The sequence below is a fragment of the Zosterops lateralis genome (assembly GCF_965231275.1).
Source record: "Zosterops lateralis genome assembly, chromosome: 8".
Lineage (NCBI taxonomy): Eukaryota > Metazoa > Chordata > Aves > Passeriformes > Zosteropidae > Zosterops > Zosterops lateralis.
In genome coordinates this window covers 10,003,791-10,025,451 of record NC_139768.1, presented here as the reverse complement: position 1 = coordinate 10,025,451, position 21,661 = coordinate 10,003,791, and the positions used below count along the sequence as shown (strand labels likewise).

The 21,661-nt window shown below is 39.2% G+C and overlaps 1 protein-coding gene across 2 annotated transcripts; it reads left to right on the top strand.

Annotated features, from left to right (window-relative positions):
- Positions 1-311: 311 nt before the first annotated feature.
- On the top strand, positions 312-21,591 carry ZFAND4 (zinc finger AN1-type containing 4). Of its 2 annotated transcripts, none has more exons than XM_083866004.1 (10): positions 312-421; positions 1,057-1,359; positions 8,385-8,460; positions 8,559-8,626; positions 9,127-9,313; positions 13,353-13,500; positions 14,340-15,524; positions 16,132-16,186; positions 18,474-18,588; positions 20,687-21,591. In XM_083866004.1, exons 2-10 carry the CDS (start codon positions 1,176-1,178, stop codon positions 20,820-20,822), a joined length of 2,154 nt encoding a protein of 717 aa, XP_083722130.1. In that variant the 5' UTR covers positions 312-421; positions 1,057-1,175; the 3' UTR covers positions 20,823-21,591. The 2 variants fall into 2 exon arrangements, with proteins under 2 accessions (XP_083722130.1, XP_083722131.1); XM_083866005.1 differs by having other exon boundaries at positions 372-416.
- Positions 21,592-21,661: the final 70 nt, after the last annotated feature.

Genomic DNA, 21,661 nt, shown 5'->3' with positions numbered 1-21,661 from the left:
AGCAGGGACACCTCCCACGGGACCGGGCTGCCCGAATCCCCGTCCAGCCCGGCCTTCAGCACTCCCAGGGATGGGGAAGTGTATCCGGGTCCTTCCCGGCGCACGCGCCGCCGCCCCGCCTCTTAACGACCACAACAAGCGGCCCGGCGGGCGCCCGCCCCTGAGGCACCGCGAGCCCCGCCCTCCGAGGGCGCTGATTGGCCGAGGTTCGTGAGAGCGGGCGTCCCATTGGCCCTCGGGAGGATCTGTCACAGGGCGGGGCAGCGCGGGGGCTGCCGGGCGGCACCTCCCGGTCCTGCCCTCCCGGCGGCTCCGGCTGCCCTCCCGGTGCGCGCGTCCCGCCGGGCCCGGCCGGCTCCGACAGCTGCGGGGGGAGAGGAACCGCGCCTCCCCCCGAGCGGGCCCGGCGGCGGCAGGTGAGGTGAGACCCCGCCTTCGCTCGGCGGGTTCCGGGCCCTCGGGAGCGCCGCTGCTGCGGGGGGACCCTGCGGCGGCAGCGCCTCGGGCGGCGGGGCAGAAGCGCCGCGCTGGAACCGCCCCGGGCCCGGCCCCGCCGGCGAGGCGCCTGTCCCGGGAGGGAGCGGGGAACGGGGCAGCGGCGGCGGGGCCCGGGGTGCGGGGGGGACGGGGCAGCTCTCGCCGTCCTTTGTTCGCTCGGCTGCCGGGGCCGGGCCCGCTCCGGTGCTGGAGCACGGCTGAGCTGCCGCCGCCAACTGCCTGTGCTGAGCCCGGAGCGGCCTCTGTTCCTTCGCCTCTCTGGAGTTTTTCTCTGGCTCTGACACTGCGGAGGGCTCAGCTCTTGTCAGGAGGTATTGGGCGTCTGGTTGTCATGTCGCCTGTGGAAACAAAAATAACAAAGGTAGTAGGTTGCGTCTGGAATGGTGACTGGCACTATAGCCCTGAAACTGCAACGTTGGTAATATAATTTGTGGTTATATTACCCTACCTCGGTGAAAACTTAATGTTTCTTAACAACCGTTTTACGTAAAATAAATTTAAATTCTCTTTAGCAGTTACGTTTAGATGTTGTCAGAATTGTATTTGTTTGCTTTATAGGTGAAAAATCCTAAAGATGAACAGCAATGCACTACACGTGTCTTCAAAGCTGCCTTGGCTAGAAGTGGAATGTAGTTTCCTGACAGATCTTCTTACAAGGAAGTTGTAAATCCTTTCTAATGGCCAACAAGAAAGAGCCTCCTTTTTTTAATAAAGATAATATGGGACCATTTCACTACAAACTTCCTTTCTATGAAACTATGGAGCTCTTCATTGAAACGCTTACAGGAACCTGCTTTGAACTGCGAGTTTCCCCCTTTGAAACAGTTATTTCTGTGAAAGCTAAAATTCAAAGACTGGAAGGTACTATTCTCTCTTATTTTAGTGTAAACTTTATCACTTTAGAAGAAATTCTGTTTTAAAAATAGTAGTTGCTAAAATCAAGCCACAGAAGTTAAATGTCGTGTTTGGCAATATATATAAAAAATAGGTGCTTAGTTTATGGCTTAGGTTTAATTGAAGTTGACTTGTTTTTCTGTTCTTTCCATTTTCTATAAGTTCTGGGCTTAGGCTTCATTGGAATTGGTGTGCTTGCTCCTCTGGTGGGTTGGTTGGGGGTTTTTTTCTATGTACAGTTATTAAGATTAATTGTAAAAAGTGTGTGGATTCTCTGACCCAAGTTGTTTGTTAACTGGCAAGGGTATAAATTTGAGCCATGCAATACGTGTACGTCGTAACTGAGGATACTTTAAATTTGCTGCCATATTTGTTGCTGATTAGGTTAGTCAGTTTATGGTTTTTTTATGATACTGCAGTCACAAGAGCAGCTGCAGTGCAGGCGAATCCCAAAGGCAGCTTTAAGTTACTGATTTGAATTTTGTTTGGGTGAGTGATCTTTTGCTGATAGACATCTGGCTGAGCAATGCTTTGTCTTAAAGTGATAAACTTGACACATTTTGCCAAGTGAAAGTCTCCTGTAAGTTATGAGGCCAGTCTCCTGATGCTTTTGCAAGAATAGGTGTAGGTTAGTCCCCTCCTACCTCTTTCTCTCTGTGGTGAGGATGATCTTGCATGAAAGAATGTGATTTGAAATATTTATATCTTCATAGTTTAAGCATTGCATCCTCTATCTTCTTTTTCACTTTGAAGGGGTTAAAGAACTGTACAGCTATAGAAGGTGAGAGTATCAGAGTTGCTAATTTTAAAAAAAGGGATCCTCTCCTTCCCTAATCTCTCTGTATATTAACATTTTTCATCCCTCTGTCTGTGTGGAACCCATCCTCTGGGAGATGTAATATAACACTGTAGACTGGAATCTAAGATACTCTCCTCCCCTTATGGAAATCTGCTCTAGTGGATGGAAAAAAACCCCAGACAGCTGGCACAAGTCTTAAAACACACAAGCATTGCCACAACAGAGGGGACTGTTTATTTACTAGTCAGCCCCACCGTGCAGATGACTGGAGCTCACACCCTGTAGGTACAATAGTGCAGCTCTGTGGATGGGCTTTGTTTGCTCTGGACAAGGCCATAATTAATCCCAAGTCAGAGAGTGTGTCAAGATGCTCCTGGAGGCTAGAGGTGAAACAAGAAAAGGAAAGGGCTTTTCCTACCTATAATTGAATATAGGTGTAGGAGACACGCGTGGAAAGCTGACTGACAGTGAATTAAAAGGTAGCAGAGGCAGTAAAGAACAGAAGAAGGCAGAATATCTGGGCAGTGTCAGTGATGGACAGAGCTTTAAAGGATACATGAAGAGATCAGTGGGAGATGGGAGGAAGAGGGATTCAAATTCCTTGTAGTCCAAAATGTGAGACTGTGAATAGCCATATTCAGTTATATGTACAGCTTACAAAAGTATCCTCATTTTCTATTAGAAGAACAGCTCAGTAATGAAGTTAGAATAATGCTTATTTGGAATTACATTTGCATATTGTAGTTCATAGGTAATTATGGTTTGGCTGCTTGTTGTATAGAATTAATAATAAGATTCATTAAAAATGGGAGGTGAGTTCACTGGTGCTTATTATTGAATTATAAGAAGTCAGGTGAAATACTTTGATGCTCCATAGCAGAGTTAAAATATTTGTACTGTTCTGATGAATGATTTGTGGGAGGCAGAGTGAAAACAAATTGATCAGTTGTGTGGACGAAACATACACAATGACAAATTAATTTCATGTTGCATTTGGGGTTGGGATTGCATGTAAAATAATTAACAATTTTTCAGTGACAAAGTTCCTATTATAGCGCACAAGTTCGAGCAGTAAATTATTCAGATGGAGCGAAAATTCAGAAGTAATTTTGTTGTGTCAGCTTTGGCAGGGTGGGAATCTGCAGTTTGGTTGGAGAATGCCTCCTACAGTGCTGGAAGACTACATGAGGTTCCTAGTTATGCATATTTTCTACATTTGGATGTTGGTGACAATAGTATGTAAGCAAAGAAGGAGACATGTTTTGAAAAAATGGGCTGAGACCTGAAAGCTCCAAGAAAAAAAATCTAGAATTGTGTCAGAAGTTAACAAATTGTTGAAATATTACCAATGCCTCTAATTGTAAGAGGCTAATAATAAAATTAAAACAAGACAAATTGCTCCTTGTCAACAGCTGGAAAATCAATAGCTGTAGACTGTCTTCACCATAATAAAAAAGCATAATATGGATGGCATGTTTGGAATTCTGTCTACTTCAGATACTGTTTGTCATTCTTGATGCCTGCTAGTGATCTGATATGGAAAGGCTTTGTTTAGACAGCTGTACTAGACATTGGTACCTTACTAAGAAAGAGCTCTCCATGTCTCCAGCTATGTGTTTTCAGTGGTTTTAATCTGTAAAAAATATACGTAAAAACTTACGGGTTCTAATGCATCTGAAATTTCAGTGCAAATCTTCTACTTAGAAATTGAAGATATAGCATACCTGATGTGTGTTTGGATCAGATCCAGACTTTTGTCCTCAAATATGTTCTATGTGAAGTAAGCAGGAGATTTGTTGTAGTGTTGACTTTGGAGCCCCAGGGGTAAATCACTCCTGTCTCAGATTCAATGACTGAGCCCTTTAAAATGGTTTACCTGGGAAGAAATAGCTCCCTTTGTTTCTCCTGGTGGCATAAAAGCTGGAATATACACACAGTGCTGCTAGCAGTGCTACCTACTCCATTGGTTTTACTTGTTAATCAGTGTTGATGGACATGGATAGGCTGATATCCGAATTTCAAGGTGGCATGACAGACTGAGCCTTAACACGAGTAGTACTTAAAAAATCAGGATTTCATTGAAAGAGGAAGTAATAGGGGTTTTTTTACTGAGATCTGTCCTTGCTTTCTCCCTTGCATAAGTCTTTGTAGCTGCTGGGCTGGGCAGAGTTTAGTATTCATTTAGAAACACCAATTATTACTCCCATTACATAGACAGAGCATTCAAGTAGTATATTTGTAGTAGTGGTTAATTAATCCATTAAAGAACCATGGATAATACCTGTAAGCATGTTTGTTGGGAAACACAGAGTTGAGTCTCAAGGGAGGAGGTGGCCTTTGGGGTTTGGTGGTGGTACTGATAGTATTATTGTTATTAGCTTGCAGGAATTAATTTGAATTCTTCGATATGGAGCGTTAGGGCATTCATTTACATAGTTAGCTTTAAACCAAAAGAACAGCTTGGTCCTGGTTTGTTCAGTGAGTACTTGCAACTGAATTTTATGATCTGTGTATGTGGAAACATTGACCTTTTTACATGAAAATTTAGATGTTCTCTTGGTCTTGTATTTTTTTAAAAAGGAAAAAGAGAACTAGCTTTCTTGACTTCAGTGTTTAGTAGGTTTTCCCTTGTGTTCACTATCTGAATGACAGCTGCAGCAATAATTTTGTTGTATATGTGTGTACTCGCTTCATAATGTGAGTTATTTTTCTTTGGTCTTTTTGCTGTCATTGTTTTGCTGGCTGTGTACAGCAGCTTCATGTTAAATAAAAGGAACTAGAAGAATATCAAGCAGACTTCATATGGATGTTGTAATTCCTTTCAATATTCTGTGAATTCAGAGTATCTCATAATGATATTTATTACTGTTTGCATTAGAGAAAATAGCTGTTCTTCTGCCAGGACTGGAGTAAGTGGATTGCAGAAGTGTCATGAATTTTTAACTGAACCAATCCTGCTGTTTTCTGTTTACTACTTTCCTGCTACATCTTCTATTTGCTTTATGATTTTCCTCTTTACTGTGCTGATAGGGAAGTTCATGAAACATTTTTTAAGCTTGTGCCTTGTCTGAGCTGGGGAAACATTTCTGTGAGTGCAAGGCTGCTCTGAGCAGCATCTGGAAGCTGTGAAGTAAGATCACCTTTGTCAGGAAATTTTGTTGGCCTGCATTCAGTTACTGGTGATTTGCTGTCTTTAGTCTGTTCTTACTCAGTCCCTCGGACAAAGAGTAGGTCAGTACTGACTCCATTTATTCAAGTGAAAGCTGAGGGGTTTAACAATTAGGAAAACGTTTCTGCTGCTGTAAGTTGTGGGCTTTTGCACCTTATACTAATATAGCCAGTTTGTGGGGGAAAATAAGACTGTCAGTGTCTGTAAGACTGCCTTTCTGTAAACAGAGGCTCCAGCGATTTCAACACTGAATGAAAGAGAAGTGCAGTTTGAATTTTGACAGTGAAATGTATGTGGAGTTTTTAAACATAGGAATTTTATACCCACAACCTAAAATCAATTTTTTTCTGAAATATTGGGGGATTTTTTCCTGTCTCAGATTTGACCAAATCAGTTTCTATGAAGAACCTACTTAGGATCCCAAAAAGAAGAATAGGGGAGGGAAGCTTAAGGCTGTATGTGATATGCTGATTCAGAGACAGGATAGAGTAGCTCTTCTCTCCTCTCCTCCCCCCATTTTAGTAGGTCACATTGTCAGTGCACCTGCAGCCATTTCAATAGGTAGTCTGCAGACTCTTCTGTCTTCCTGTAGCATCACCTGGCCAGCTCGTTTCCATTTGAGTATTGAGATGTAGCTTATTGCTCTGCTTATCTCTCTGTGCTGATTTGGGGCAGGCCAGTGATACCTTCATGTGCTGCTTAGGGAGAGGACATAGTGGATGGGCTCTCACAGTTCCCATTATTGTTGGCAGTTGTATGTGCTGATCTCATGTGCAAATGCCTCCTCAAAAAATCCTTACTATAATCCAGAAAAGGGACAGCTAACACATATTTTGCTGCCTCTGAAGCTGTAAAGCACATACTGTTTCCTCAGTGTGTAAATACAGAATTCCAAGAAAGCAGTATAAAAGGGAATAAGTAATAAAGATGTGTCTGTTTCCAATTACAGTAGAGTATCCTCCTTTCATCTGTTCATTTCATCAAAAATACATTGTCATTGTTGAATGAGCAAAACCATGTTTCACTCCAGTACTGCCAGCTGCAAGCCAGCCTTTTTAACAAATATGCTCTCAGTTTATCATAGTAATTGGAAATTGATCCTTGGAGGCTGCTGAAACCATAACAAATGCAGACAGTAATCAGATTGTTTGTAATCAGAACAGTGCAAAACAACACAAAAACTTGAATGTAAACTCGCTGGCTACTGCCAGCTTATTCTTTTCCTTACACTGCTGACTTGAAACGTAACCAATAACCAGCTATTAAATAGCTGGCTGTGTAGTAGCAATTACCTTAGTCTACTGTATGAACATATTCTTATAAATGTCCTGTGGACTTCAGAGGATATGATTCCTGTTACATGCAGTCAAATGGAGTAAAGTTGTGTTGGTCATTCAGAACAGGGAAGATCTGGATATGAGCCATAGTGAGAAAAAGAAAATTGTCATCTTCTGTGAAGCCTAAAGAAAAACAATGACAATTCCTCCAAAGTGCACTCCCCCTCCTGCACAGGGATGTCTCCTACCTGCCTGTTTAATGTGCTTGGACTTTAACCAGGGTCTTGTCCCATTTTCTTCCTTGCCAGTGATGGGTGTTGGGAGCTTTGTGCCCTTACTCTGTCTAGGAAGGGGCTACTTGGCTGATCTCCATTCTACAGCTTGCTAAGCATTCTCACAAGCCTATGATAACTCAGATGTTTTTGGGAACTGAAAGACTCTGATTTTTGTGTTCCCCTCCTGCCAGATGTATTCAGGGAAGTCTTACTGTGTAGCACTGCCACTTGCATTTCCTTTTAAGTTTGTGAATATGCAATGAATAAAAATGTAGGATAAGATTATTTAAATGTAACCTTTAGGGAAATACATTTATAGGTTTTGTTTCTTAGAATGAGAAGAAGTGTTTAGAACTTTCTGGAAAAGTAGTTCTTGGTCTCCATAGATATACATTTTAATTAACATTTGTCATGAATGCACAGTGTGATTTTAATTACCTGGGTTTCCCTAGACAAGTTGAACAACTTATTTTTGATGCTGGAGGGAAGATTCTTTTCTTTTGGTAGTCTGAGATGTCTCATACTTTCATAACTGTCTTCATTTTTATTCTATCCAAAATTCAGAATGTGATAGCATTCCAGTAAAAATGTGTGAAGACCTCAAGTTGTACCAGCTTTTGCTTATTATTTTTCATGTGTGTTGCATCTGTATCTAACTGAGTTGACTATGCAGGCAGAAACTGTAGAATTGGGATTCTATTTGTATAGAATACAGATTTTTAATAAGGAATAAATATCCACTATGTTTACTTTCTTTTAACAAAAAATAGCCAAATCATCCCAGAACTTGAGTTGAAAGTGAGTATTACTGGATATTAGTAATAATATTTTGATGGCCTAAAGAAATGAATGGCCAGAATGAAACAGAATAGTTTGTAAGATGAAGTTTAATTAACTGCTGTGGTACTAAACTGTACATGCCAACTTGGAGGTCCCAAACCAGGCAGGGATAAAAAGACATTTGCACTTCTTGCTGCTGTAATAGAGCTGCCACCAGTCACCTTAATGTGACTATGTCTGTACTGTGAGTAGTGCAAAATACCAGTCTGTGGTTAAATTATTTAGCAGTTTTGTAGGTAGAAGTTTCATCCTGTTTTTCCTGTCAGTAGACATCAAGTCCTCAAGTTCAGATAAAAGGAAAAAGTCTCCCTTATCTGATGACTGGAAAAAGAGCAAGTATTCAATAAGCCTGAAGCAGATGAACATTTCTACACACCCTCTGCTGAGCCAAAAGACTAAACTTTATGTGTGAGCTAAAGCCTTCTGAAAGCCTTTGGTTTTAATAACTATTTGGAGGTTAGATGTCATGGCTGAAGACTGCTCAGGTGCTTGTCTTGTCCCGCTTCTTCTCTTCTTTCTCCTGTGATCCAGTTTCAGTCCATCAGCCCCACACTCTTCAAAAAGTCAAAACTTGCCAGAAGCCCTCTTACCAAGCTCCAGTTTTAAGTAATTTGTTTGTTTCTTTTGTTTAGGTATTCCTGTCTCTCAGCAGCACTTAATTTGGAATAATATGGAACTGAAGGATGACTATTGTTTGAATGATTATAAGTAAGTATAGAATAAAATTATGTTTCTAATTAATGCTGCAAAATAATGCATTTTATAGCATTTAATGCTATAAAAATTTTTTTTTTTGTTATTTACAGCATTTCAGAAGGCTGCACTCTGAAATTGGTTCTGGCTATGCGAGGTGGACCTGTTAACACCAGAAGAGGTAGGTGTCACAGAAGTTAAAGTTGTTTTCATGCAACATCTTACAACTGTAAAGAGCTTCTCTTAGTAAGCATTTTAGACAATCAGTTCCAAATTAATTGGAAAAACACTTAACAAAAAAGGAGGGAGGGATTTTCCCATCTTTTCTCACTAAGCATATCAAGTGCACTTTGTTTACTTTTAAATGGGGTATATTTATATACAGAATCAGCAATTCTTCATTTGAAGAAAAAATTATCCTGGAATGTCATTATACAAATAATTTTTAAAATATGGTCGACAAGAATCAGGCATTGCTAGTCAGACCATAAACTTGGTTATGTGGATCATCTCTATAGGAGTGAAAATGAAGAAATTCTCTTGATAATTTTCACTTGAGGAAAAAACTCAGCATATCTTCTAGGTTGGGGATTCCTGTTATAAACTGAGCTGAGCTCTCAGAGGTGATCAAAACAACAATTATAATATTTTGGTTTTATTTTGATTTTTTGATCTTTTTAGTTCCCGTGAAAGATCCTATCAGAGAAATGGCTGAATACATGGATCCTGCTAGAGACAAGATGTGGGAGAAAGGGCCATCCAACAAACAAGTTACCTTCTTAGTGTATCGGGAAGGAGATCGCTTGAATTTCTTCCGTGTGGTTGACCGGGGCGATGGCACTTTAACACCACTGTCTGAATCTTTGAGGTAAAGTTGGTTTAAATCTTTCTATTATTCTTCAAATGGGGGCTACTGTGTAATTTTCAGCTGGTTTTATCAAAAAGAATAAGCTTGTTTGTTTTATCAAAAGAGTATCTGGCATATTGCAAGAATTATTCCCTAAGGGCTGTTAAATTGTTGTAACTGTCTCAACAGCACAGTAGTGCTTTGTGGTCAGTGGTTGTGCTGATGGTTCTCTTATCACTGTGTGCATTAATATAATGAGATAAAACTGTCTTCATACTTCAGGCAATTCTCAACATTCCAGCACATCCTGAAAAGGAACATGTTGCAGGAGAGTCAAATCTATATTTTATTAGATATTAAAAACTTCCATTAAGCACTTTAACATCTTAAGGCATTTGTTTAGTTTTGTAAACGTTTCCCGGTTCACATAATTTTTTTTTCCTGTGGGTGTAACGTGACTAAATGATTCGTCAGGAGGATGGTAGATTGGCAGTGCAAAGTCCTGTGAGCTTTTTTAGTTTGTTGTTTTTGGAGTGGTTGTTTGGTTTGAAGGGAGGGGTGGTTTTGTTGTGTTTCTTCTGGGATGGAGGTTTTTTTGGTTTTGTATGGATTTTGGTTGAGAGGTTTTTCTGTGTTTTGTTTTATGTCTTATTGTTTTAATGTACTGAAGTAATTACCAATACAGCCATATTTTGGATGTAATTAGGCCTCAGGTTAGCTGCTCTTGGGGTACCAAGCTTGTGTCAATTGCTGAGAATCCAGTGAGCTCATCATCAGAAGGACAGGTGTGTCACTTTCCCTACTACATTGTAATTGTAGTAGACAGTTTGGTAGTCTTTTTCCTAAAACTATCAAAATTATTTGTCAGGAAAGTAGTCCCTTTTCTGGGAACTGGCTGTGTTTTCTCCAAAGCTCAAGCTGCTTTAAGTGACTATTCTTGTATCTGTTTGTAAAAGGAAAACCAGAGCTTTGTACTGGGTTTATGTTCAGTTTTACAGAGTGATACTACTCTTAAAAAATTTTATAAGACATCCATACTTAAAAACCCCTGACTGAAAGAAATGTTATTGAATTCCCACACTGTTATACAGAATAGAAAGACCTATTGTTTGATATACAAGGAAGGAAGAGAAAAGGTACAAGTATTTCAGATCTGTGATTTTATCTTTCAGCCCTCTACTCTTTCAGTAAATACCCACATATGGTATTGTTTGAAATAGGTTAAAAAAGCATAATTGGTTAAGTACTGAGAACCTGGCTGCTGCAGTGGGCTAGATACACTTCTGGAAAGATGAACAGACTGGTGTAATTCTGGGTGCTGCTACCCTGCCTTTTACCATATTGTTCCTATTTAACCTCTGGCTCCAGTGAACGTCAAAACCCATTCACAAAGCTGGGACTGTGGATGCTATAGTGTGAGTTAGTGCAAGGAGTTGTCATAAGGAGCTTGAAATATTTTTCAGTAGAATGGGCTCCCTGGTATCTGCCTACATGTTCAATTTTTTGTATGTGTCTTGATTTTTTTTTTTTTCACCATTTAAAACTAGTGTGGACAGTGGTCTGAAAGTCTTTGTACTCTTCCATTGGGTAAAATTTAACAGTAATTTTACTGAGTTTGGCTAAACGTTGCAAACAGGAGGAATAAACCACACTCATTTGGCTCTTGCAAGGTACCTGGGTAAGCCTTTCAAAGCATAGCAGCTCGTAGGAAAGTCAAATACCTTGGGCTTAAGAAATGTGCTGGCACTGGTCAAGTGAACCAGTTGGGTTGGAAGCCACCTGAGTTGAAAACATTCAGCTTGTTTCTGTTTTTCTGTGCTTTCTATGGGAGTTCACTTACTGGCTTTTCTACTAAGGCAGATAGCAGTTTGGAAGGGAGGAAATCCTAATTCTTGAGTTTATCATAGCTGGGTGAGACCTTGGGAAATGGAAAAAGTAGCAAAGGGAGGAGAGAATGGAAGCAAATCAGACCTTTTTGTTTGATCTTGAAAGGGTAAAGCTGTAGGTCACTCTGAATACCTCTGTTTTCCATACTGACAGATGTGTTCCTATGTGTGGGTATATTGGTGACTAGGCATTTTGATCATCCTTTTTCACATTGCTAATACCTGGAGCAGAATTCATTGACTGAAATTAAGAAATGAGACATTGGATTTGTTTTTGTTTTGTAGTTCTCCAGATAATTTTATTTTACCTATGGTTGAGTTACTGGTTAAAAATATAAATGCATACAGTGATCATTGTTTCTGGGTTAGAAGAGTGTTGAAGTTGTGGTGGAGGACTGGCAGACAATGGTGCCAAGAGGGTTTCAGCAAGCTAATAATTTTTGAGATATGCATTTTACAAGGAAGAGCTCAGGAATGTTGACTCCTATAGACAAAGTAAAATTAAAATTTATTCATTGTAAAATGGGCTGAAAATATCATTAATATCAAAACTCCCTGTCCAACATCAATAATCTTACAATCACATTGAAGCAAACAATCCTTTGTCAGTCTTTTTTTTTTTTTTTTTTTTTTTTTTTTTTTTTTTTTTTTTTTTGGTGTGTATTTTTGGCCCCATTTGTCAGAAAATGAAACAAAAAGATAACAATTATTTTTGCATTAAAAAAAAAGATCAAAAACCAACCAAACATGAGACATACCACTTTGCTTTCTATCCTTACCTAGCAGGAAGAGACGTTCAACAAATTCTTTTGACTTGGTGATGTAAACCTTTGTAAAGATAAAATTTTGAAATTATTTTTTTAGTGTTGGGTTTTTACCAGGAGAAGTATGTATATGTAATATGCATGCTGACTGCCACCATATGGAATTACTCAGGTTTTGGTAAGAAATGACTGGTCTATTTTACTGACTCTTGGTTTGAATTTGCTTCTGTCTTGCTCTTCACACTGTCTCCCACCTGTGCTGCCTTTGGAATTTTGTTACATTTTAGGAACTGTATTTGGAGAGTCAGTGCAAAAAATGCTGGCTCTCAAGGCAGCAGAATATTTCCAAGAATCAGGTAAGATGCCAGCTCTAATTAGTGATATTTTCTTTTTGGTACTGACTTCCACATGACTTTTAGTTCTTCCTTGATCTCTTTTGGAGAGTAGAAACTTGAGCTAAATCTACTAAGATGTTTGTGTGAACACAGGGGAATTAGGAGAATTGCCTGATTTTCCTGATTTCTAGATGCTGACAGCCTAATGGAAGAACTGAAACACTCTTTAAAATGTACTGCATACAGTGTTGAAAATGCATCAGTTTGTAATGAATTGGTCAATCCTAATGGTTCTTTCATTTCACTGTCAAATGTTGGATGTGTTGCTGATCAATGCTTCATTATTTTATAGGAAAAAAACAAGTTAGATGGTGATTTTTAAAACCTTGAGATTTTGCAGAATGGAAGCAGGAAATGTCATGCTATAAACTTCCAGTGACTACTGACTTAAAATATTTTGTCTTGGGACTAGCAATTCTAATCTATTTACTTTTTTTTTTTCCAAATGTGAGACTCTTTGGAATCTTTGGAAACCTAAACTGATCTTTTTTTTTCTTTTTTTTCTTTTTTTTTTTTTTTTTATTTTGAAAAGGAGAAATAGAATATCACATCCACATGGGTGACCCCTCCATTTCCATTTATGGTGAGAACACCCCTCAGGATGGATAGAAATTTGGACTTTTCCTTCCATGCCAGTGTCTGGTTAATTGGAAAACTGATCAGCTTGTTGTCTGAGTCACACACTTAACAGCTTTGGCCATATCTTCAGGAGACATTTGTGGAACTGGATATCCCCTCTGTGGGGAAAATATATAGTGAGTGTGAACCAACTGTATATGATATAACAACTTCCCAGAAGCGTGGCTGTGTTCAGATTTCAGCAACATCACTTTGCCCTAATAAGGGATGCTTATGTGGATAAATGGATTTGAAATATCTTTGCATACAGTTTTACATAATGTTTTGTCAACAGATCAACTACGGATATGACTTCCTAGTTGTGAGAATACTCTACATGAAAACGTAATTAAATTACTTCATTAGAGGGTGAATACAAACTTTCTTTTATTTTCAGCGGTGGTTCAGTTTATAATTTATATGCTGATGATGAAGATGAGACAGAGGCATCACCTTCTGGCCAACAGATTATTGAGAATTCAATTACTATGAATAAAATGAAACTGCTCAAGGCAAAGATGGAGAACATGAATCTGAGTAAAAAGGTGAAATTGTGATTTCAATTTTTCTGTCATGAAATGGCTTGGGCTTTCCTTGTGCTGACTTTCTTAAAAAGTGGATCAGATACTCTGCCATATTGAGAAGTCACGTTATCACGGGTAGATGATTTCTCAACTATTGTTTATGTAAATACTATTGTATAAGTGTTCTGCTGAGGGGCATTGGCATTCCTTGGACCTACCTGCCCTCATTCAGAGAATTCATTACTACTCCTGGGTTTATTTGCAAGGGTATATTTTTTGGGTGGATGGGTTTTGTGGTTTTGTTTGGGGTTTTTTTCTTCTTTTAAGTAGCATTGTTTTGCAATATTGCTCTGGTAAAAGTCAGTGTTTCTCATAAAATGAAATTTCATTAGATATACTGTAACTGAAAATCCTATAAAGTTAAATATGGGAATGATATTGTCTTGAAAATAAAATGTTAAACTGGAGCTCACGTGTGACAAGGTTACCTAGATGTAAAATGAAGAGATTATACTTCCTTATATTTTTTATTGTGTTTGAGACCTGAAACTCCTCTGGATAACTTGGATGGCATTCTGGCTTACTTTTCCTGTTTCTCTGATACGCCACCTATTTATTGAAAACGTTTCCTGAGTATAGTCTTTGATTTTATTAATCAGATGTTGTGGTGAGGTCTTGATGGCTCTTAACACATGAGGGAGTAGAAAGAATAATCTGGTCTTTCCTGGCCTTACACTGTCCAAATTCCTCCGAATATACTTTCATTCAGATCTTTTGAGTGCAACTGGAATTCAAATACTAATTGTTGTTGTTATATGTGGTTTTTTGATTTTGGTTGGGCTTTTTTTTTTCTTTAATAGCCTAAGAAAACTGTCAAAGTGAAGCCTCGCCCTCCCATGACTCCTCGGCCGTACAGCGGCTCGGTGGCTGCCGCTCGTCACCGCTTCCTCAGAGTGCTCCCCCATATCGGACAGCCGTGCCTACCTCCTCCTCCTGGGAATTTGCACCAGTCAGAACCTCCCCAGAACGCACTTTCAGCCTTGGCTACTTTGGCCACTGCTGGCAGAACGATGCCATCCACAGCTAATCACTTCCTTAAGGAAGATGACACCTGGCAGAGCAACTCCTGGTCTCAGCCGGTCAGTAGCATCAGGTTACCGCCGAAAATATCTCGCGTTGAACTAGAAAATGCAAAACTACCTACAAATAGTATTCTGACTCCTGTTTCATCCCTGCCTGCAAATGCAGAAAAAGCATCTGAAAATGTGACCTCAGCAAGTGAGGAGGATGCTGTTTTGTTTCCAAATCTAACAAACGTGGAACTGTATGGAACAGAAGAAGAACATCTACCTGAACCAGATGCTTTTGCTTTTTTAACAGAAGCAAGCACTGCTGAACAGTGTAGTGAGATATATGACATAGGAAAGGTGAACCCAGAGCTTGAGCTGCCTGATGGAGATAAAGATCCTAAAGTTGTAGAGCAGCATAGTAAACCTATTGGCAAAGTGCTGAGCACGGCAGCAATGGAGACTGGCCTTCTCAGTACTCGTGAATTAAGTCCTCAGAAAAATCTGCTTTTGTCTCCCCTCCGGTACTCAGCGCAAGTGGCACATCACAGTACTCTGAAACCACAAGCCCAGCCCAGGTGCTTTGAGGCTGGTAACTTGAGATCTACGGCCTCCCCAAATGTGCTTCGATCACTGGAAGTACGTAGTATAGCAGACTCCTCTTTTTCTAGGACCACTAGATTTTGTAGCGTGAAAGTAGAGTCGCTTGGCAAAAGACCTGATGGAATTTCTAAAGCAGAGGCTAGGGACATCACAGATGTGGCTAGCAAGGCATCCAAAGAACCTGCGAGTTCTGTAAGTAACTTAGGATTTCTGGCTTCGCTGGCCCGAAGCACAAACAGGGAAAGTTTACAGAGTTCCTGTGGGACTGACAGGTTTCGGACTTCTGGTATTGCACTACCTACAAACCTGCAGCATTTTCAGGAAGAAAGCTTTAGGAAAACTGCTCCTCCAAATGAAGCTGCTGAATATATTCTAGTGAGTATGCACATGTCCAAAGAAATCAAAGTTTTCCTGGATTTATGATACTGATGCTACAAAACTACTGCTTGTGTGTGTATGTCTTGTTTGGGGAGGTAGATGGGCTGTGGGAGGTGTATTTAAATCTCTGATTGTCTTAAACTGTTTTCTGAATAGCTGATGGTATCTAAACTGCCTGTTTATTTAAACAGGTCCTAGGAGTAATTTTTCATTAAGATTTTCAGTTCACAACTGAAAATATGAGTTATTGTAGTGATAGAGTTATGAGTGTGCGTGTTAGAAGTGGCATCTGGATTCTGTTCACTAATTGCCATCTATTCCAAAGTGTGCCCAGTGGCTGGCACCATATGTGCCAAGCTTCTGCTCTGTAATGTACTTTGTTGTTTTGGTGTGTTTTGAAGTGTGGGGAGATATATTAAATAGCCATTGAGGGTAAGGCTTTTATATTGCAGAATTGTAACTCTGTGTGCAGAAGTGATCTTGGACTCTTTGTGGGTAGATTGCTAAAACATTGATATCAAATAAGCTGATACCAGACAACCTACATTTTCATTTAATTTCCATCTGCTAGTAATTTCCTTGTGGAAATTTTTTTTTTTTTTAGTCTGCGCATGGGCTTGGAATGAATGGAAGTATGGCAGCTGTAGGGAAAAGAGTAGGTAAGTAACTTAAAAAATAATTAAAGATGACTCTTTAATCGTTCCTGATGTATCGCACATAGAGAGAACAAAATAATTTTATCTCTGTAAGGCACTTGGCTTCTAGAGTCCTTGCTATATTACACTTCTATAGCATAGTTAATCTTTTAATATTTCAAGCAATTCTTCAACATGCAGATGGCATCTAGATCTTAGGTGGACCATAACTGCAACTCTTTCTCAGCTTTTTTAATACTTACTGAATCCTACCTATCATCTGTAGATCTAAATGTGAGTAGTTTCTGTGCTGAAGTTTCTAAATTATCAGTTCTGTGAATACTGCTGAGTCTAGAAGTAAAATCAGAGCCACATTTATCAGTAGCATTGTCTTTAGTACAAAAATAGTGGGGAGCAATAAGGGCATGGATGCTGCAGAACACTCATATAGTGCAAATTTTTCACTGATTTTTGTGCTGGTCATCATTCTTTCCACTCTAGCCTTGGTAACTGGAGTGCTTAATGTTTGACATCTACTGAAAAAGGATGTGTTATGTGTAGATATATTGCCTATGTGATTAATTCTATTGGGAGGAAAGGAGTTGTCTAAATTAATGCTTTTAAAGCTCTTAAGACAGCTAAGGATTTTCAGCACATTTAATTTTACTTCTCTGCATTTTTGACTAGCAGTTAGCAATTTTTCTTTTCTTTCTGTATGACCTTAGGAAGAGGTAAGAATATATTACAGGTCCAAGTATAGAAAATTAGCTAGACAGTAGATGTTCAAGTAGCAGCTGCAACAGAAAAGATTATGTAAATGTTGGAGCAAAAGCTGCTAAAAGTGTGGATTGTGCCTTTGTTTCACGACTGTGAGTGCAGCTTTGACTTGGCAGTCAGTAAACAGGTCTGTCCTTTGCTGCTCCAGAGGTGACAGATACCCTGAGAGCCTTGCCTGCACGATGGGGAAGCCTAATAACACCTGAGTCACTTTGGATAGGACTGGGAAGAAGACACTCCTCTGGTGAATCTTATGTCAGACAAAAGTGTATTTTCCAAAAGATGCCACATGTGAGTCAATGTGCTCATATCATGCAGGCTCTTGAGAGAGATGTGGCTGGTAATGATCTGTTGTATAACTGGCCAAAGGACAGATCACTTTTCACTGCAGTTGCTGAAGGGGTGTAAATATGAAGACAGGTGTACTGTTTTTTCTGTTCAAGCAGCTCCTCAGGGCCAGCTGTCTTGAAGCTCTGTCTCTTTCATAAATTGGGCTAACTGATGCTTCTGAAATTGTGTGCTTTTAGATGATGAAATAGTTAGCATGGACAAATGTTGCCTGGAAGTTTCAATGGTAAACAGGAATGGGGTGGGAGTGGTTGGTAGTGATGACTGTGATGTGTAGTGACTGCCTGATGTTACTATTGAGTGTAGTCTGCTGCATTTCAACTAAGAAATGACTGTTGGGATTAAAGGTGTGCTGGACAAAAAATACTTGTGAACTCATGGGATAACTTTTTGGGACCATCCTGACAATCTAACAGTAGAAATACTGAAAGCATGTTTGAGAGGATGCATTGCTCGCTTTACTGATCCAGATGTGGGAAGTACACTTTAGCAAGTTGTGGACAAAGAACCTACTTCTACAGAGGGAAGGGAGAAGAAGAAAGAGAAGCCTTTTCTTTATGTCATCTGCAGTTAATAAAGCAACAGCCAATAATTACATGGCAAAAAGTAAAAGTAAAGTAAATTTTTACGTGTAAAAATTTTACATCTGCAAAGTGACTAATGTAAACATAAAGCTGTGTAGAGGCCTGTAGTCTAATACTGTACTTTTCTTGCAATTATGGAGTACCAGCAAGATTTTAAAATGCTGCAGTACTTATTTGGCAAACTAATATACTGAATATATCAGATGCTAGATGCTGGATTGCCCAGATGGTTCTTTGTACAGGCATTGTGCACAGTGCTTTCCCAGTGACACTCTCAGTGTGTTCATTTTACACCTGGGAACACCATTAAGAGATGTATTTCTTGATTTGTTCTGTAACTTCTTACTTACGTGAACTTTTAAGGGGTGTTCAAAATAACAGTTCTGCCCATTGTGATGCCTCTCCCAAAGGTGTTCATACGCTTAGGTGTGTTTCTTGTTTTGGCTTTCAGGGTTTATTTTTCCCCTCTCCTTTTAGGCTTTGGGGTTCCCACCTGAAGTATCCTAAGAAATGCAAAATAAATCTGCGTTTCAAAAGATAACATTTAACTAGTTTGTGACTAAGTTAAAATGTCTTTGCTGTCTTTTTACTTCTAAAAACAGGTGAAGCAACCCATCTTCCACCTGTGAATGGCTTAATTCAAGCAAAAAAGAAAATTTCAAAGCACTGCTTTCTTTGTGGCAAGAAAACTGGATTGGCAACCAGCTATGAGTGCAGGTAGGCTGAGGATATGACCAGATGTTACTGAAAATTGACAGCTGAGTTAACCAAAAAGTTTTCTTTGCTGCATGGTATTCCTTAAGCATAGTAAATCAAAAGGCAGCCTTCAAAAAAGTTGCAATTTTCAGTTCAGCAAAACTGCAGGAATTATAACTTAGGAATGTTGCCCCTGTTCTGCTCTTGAGGTGTATGTTCTTCCAGGAAAGTCAAGAAATAGAAGGTAACAGAATGGAAGATACCAGGAAACGAACAAGATAACAATGACATTTTATTCTGGTGGGAGAAGAACTTGCTACCGATACATGTTCTGCAAAGTTTTTCATCAATAATGATACCTTCAACAAGTTGAGGAAAAAATGGGTTTGGTATAGTTTCTCAGAAATCTCCCTCAGATTTTTCCCTTTGCTGCACATCTTCACAGTTTGTGAATTTATACAAATTTGTATTCAACAATTTTTTGATTTTATGTATGTTCAGTTTATTGCAAGACTTCAGGTGACTACCTTAAAGCATTTAGAGCATCTCAAACACAGAACACCAGAGTGCTGGTCCCCCAAATCATTACTTCTACACAACACTATGAGACCTGATGCTTGGTGGTAGTCTTAGGAAACTGTGAAAAAAAGAACCAGAAAATCCCCAGACAAACAAAAAACTCCCAACAACAACAACAAAAAACACAGAAGAAAACCCCACTCTCTTTGTTAATCCTAGTTTTCAAAGTATTTTTTCCCCACAAGATATTTTTTCTTAGTATTGTTTCCTATGAGCTAGTGTAGGTTGGGAACTCCTGCACTGTGAGGGCTGCATTTGGAACTCATCTTGGTTCACACCAACAACAGCAAAATGAAAAAGAACTTCTGCCACTGGGGAATCACATAGAGAATTTCAGGGTGAGGAATTGTCTCCTTAACGACTCTTCAGTCTCTGATTTTGAAACAGTTTTGGACACTACTCACTTTCCTTATGAGCAAATAGCTGCAAGCTCTTCTAAAAGTAACTAAGCAGCTTGCTTAAGGTTAAAAATGAAGGGGGAAATGGCTCATCTCCAAGAATAGCATTTGTTTTGGTTTCAAAAGGAGCAACCATAGGACTTTTTGCTAGAAAGCACCATAAACCAAATAAAAAACACAGTCATATGAGAAAAGTTGTGATTATGGGACCAAGAACCAAATAAAAGCAAATTTATTTCCAGGCACACAAAGCCTCAGGAACAGCAACAGAGTTTATTATGAACCCAGGTAAATAAACAAATAGGGGATTATAGTGTAATAGTGAGTTTTATGGGTAACGCTTAATCCATTTCAACAGAATTCTGATTTTGAGTGGTGTGTTTTACTGTCAAGAAGCATCTCTGTCAAATAATCAGGCAGCAGGACACCAGTATGGGTCTCTAGATAAAGCACTTTTCCCAGATCATATACAACATCCAAAGTATGCTTTTCTCCTGGTAAGACTCTTAGCTGCAGAGCTGTCAAGTTTGAAGCAAAAATCCTGATCTTAACTCATCAAAATTGTTACTCGGATAGATGAACTCTTTGAAGTCCTACAGGAAGTTACGTTCCCTGTAGTTTGTTTGATGTCTTAACAGCTGACTAAATCTGTATTTAATATTCTTAAATGGCTAATTTGAGTTTATGCCAGGCAGAAGTTGTGCTGAAAACAACTGTTTTTTGATTATCCTAGTGACGTCATGGTTTTGAGTTGAAATGTATTATATGGACTTCACCTGAGGGAATTACTGTCCTTGGTTTTGTCCTCTGAATGCTACCAACTAATACTGTGTGAGCTCCTTAAAAAAAAGAAAGAAAGTAGAACAAAGCTCATCATTCTTAATTTATAAGTGTATTTGATCCTTGCTGGCTGGTTCCTGGGGTACTGCTCTTGCTTAGCTTCCCAGCTGAAGAGACTGGGTTGGGTCAAAACTAAAACATACAGCGTGAAAAATGTAATTTTGTGAACCCCACCAGTTAATGCTGTAAGTTGAGGATGATAACAATTCAAACAGCTGTCGTTTAAGACATGATAAAGCAAAATGGCTCCCAGCATGTCAGAGCATTAAAAGCTTGTAACTTGTATATTCTTGCTTCTTCAGATGTGGAAACAACTTCTGTGCAACACACCGCTATGCAGAGACTCATACCTGCACCTACGACTACAAGAGTGCGGGACGGAGGTATTTACAGGAGACCAATCCCATCATTAGTGCACCAAAGCTTCCCAAAATTTGACATGGTTGTGCTGCATGTGGCCACTCTGCTGTTGAAGAATTGTATTGAATTGAGAGAAGCACTTGCTTAAACTGCATAATTTTGCCATGCTCCGTATTTAAAGGTTTGCCAAGTAACAAAAGCACATGAGGATGCATCGAAGAATAATGTGAACACTACTGCAGTTAAAACTTTTCTTCTTGAGTGGATGAAAGGTTAAAAATTAGTTTCTAAAAACTTACACTATGATTTAACTGTTACTGCACGTGTTGTGTTTTATATTTGGAAAAGCTATTTCACTAGACAAGTCTTTAAAGATGCACTTTACTAACTTTACTGTATAACAAGAGTTTGAGGGGGTGTTGTAATGAGGGTGTCATGTAATGTCTTCTGTACTCTTGTTTTTGTCCATTGTGTGGTATCTTCTAAGTTATTTCACTAGAACGATCCTCCCTCCCTCCCCTTTATTCAAACAGCCTGTTTTGAGATTTTAAGGGGATAGTGTGTTCCACCCCTCTGTTTCATTCTGATTGATATTCGTACATTGTGTGTCCATTCTGAAAATTACATATCAATCACATTTTCTTACAGTACTGCTGTTTATATGACAAGTTTGTTTTTAAATAGAAGGTTCCCTGTTTGTTGCCATTAAATATAAGAAACAACTTATTTTAACTTTTTTTGTAATCCTAGATTTTTTTAAGACTTCACAACTTGCTTTGTTAAGATGTTGAATGCTGTTACTGGAAGAAATTCTAATAAATATTAAATTTTATTCTTGTTTATGCTGTCATAAATGCACAAACTAACTTCCCTCTTACAGTGTGTTCCTGAACTAAAAGTTGGGCTCTGTTGGGAGG

Bases quoted from the DNA above. Each gene is read 5' to 3' on its own strand.
- ZFAND4 (XM_083866004.1), top strand. From the start codon at position 1,176: ATGGCCAACAAGAAAGAGCCTCCTTTTTTTAATAAAGATAATATGGGA. The intron at 8,627-9,126 runs GTAGGTGTCACA...TGATCTTTTTAG, and splicing joins ACCTGTTAACACCAGAAGAG to TTCCCGTGAAAGATCCTATC. The intron at 16,187-18,473 runs GTAAGTAACTTA...TTCTAAAAACAG, and splicing joins AGCTGTAGGGAAAAGAGTAG to GTGAAGCAACCCATCTTCCA.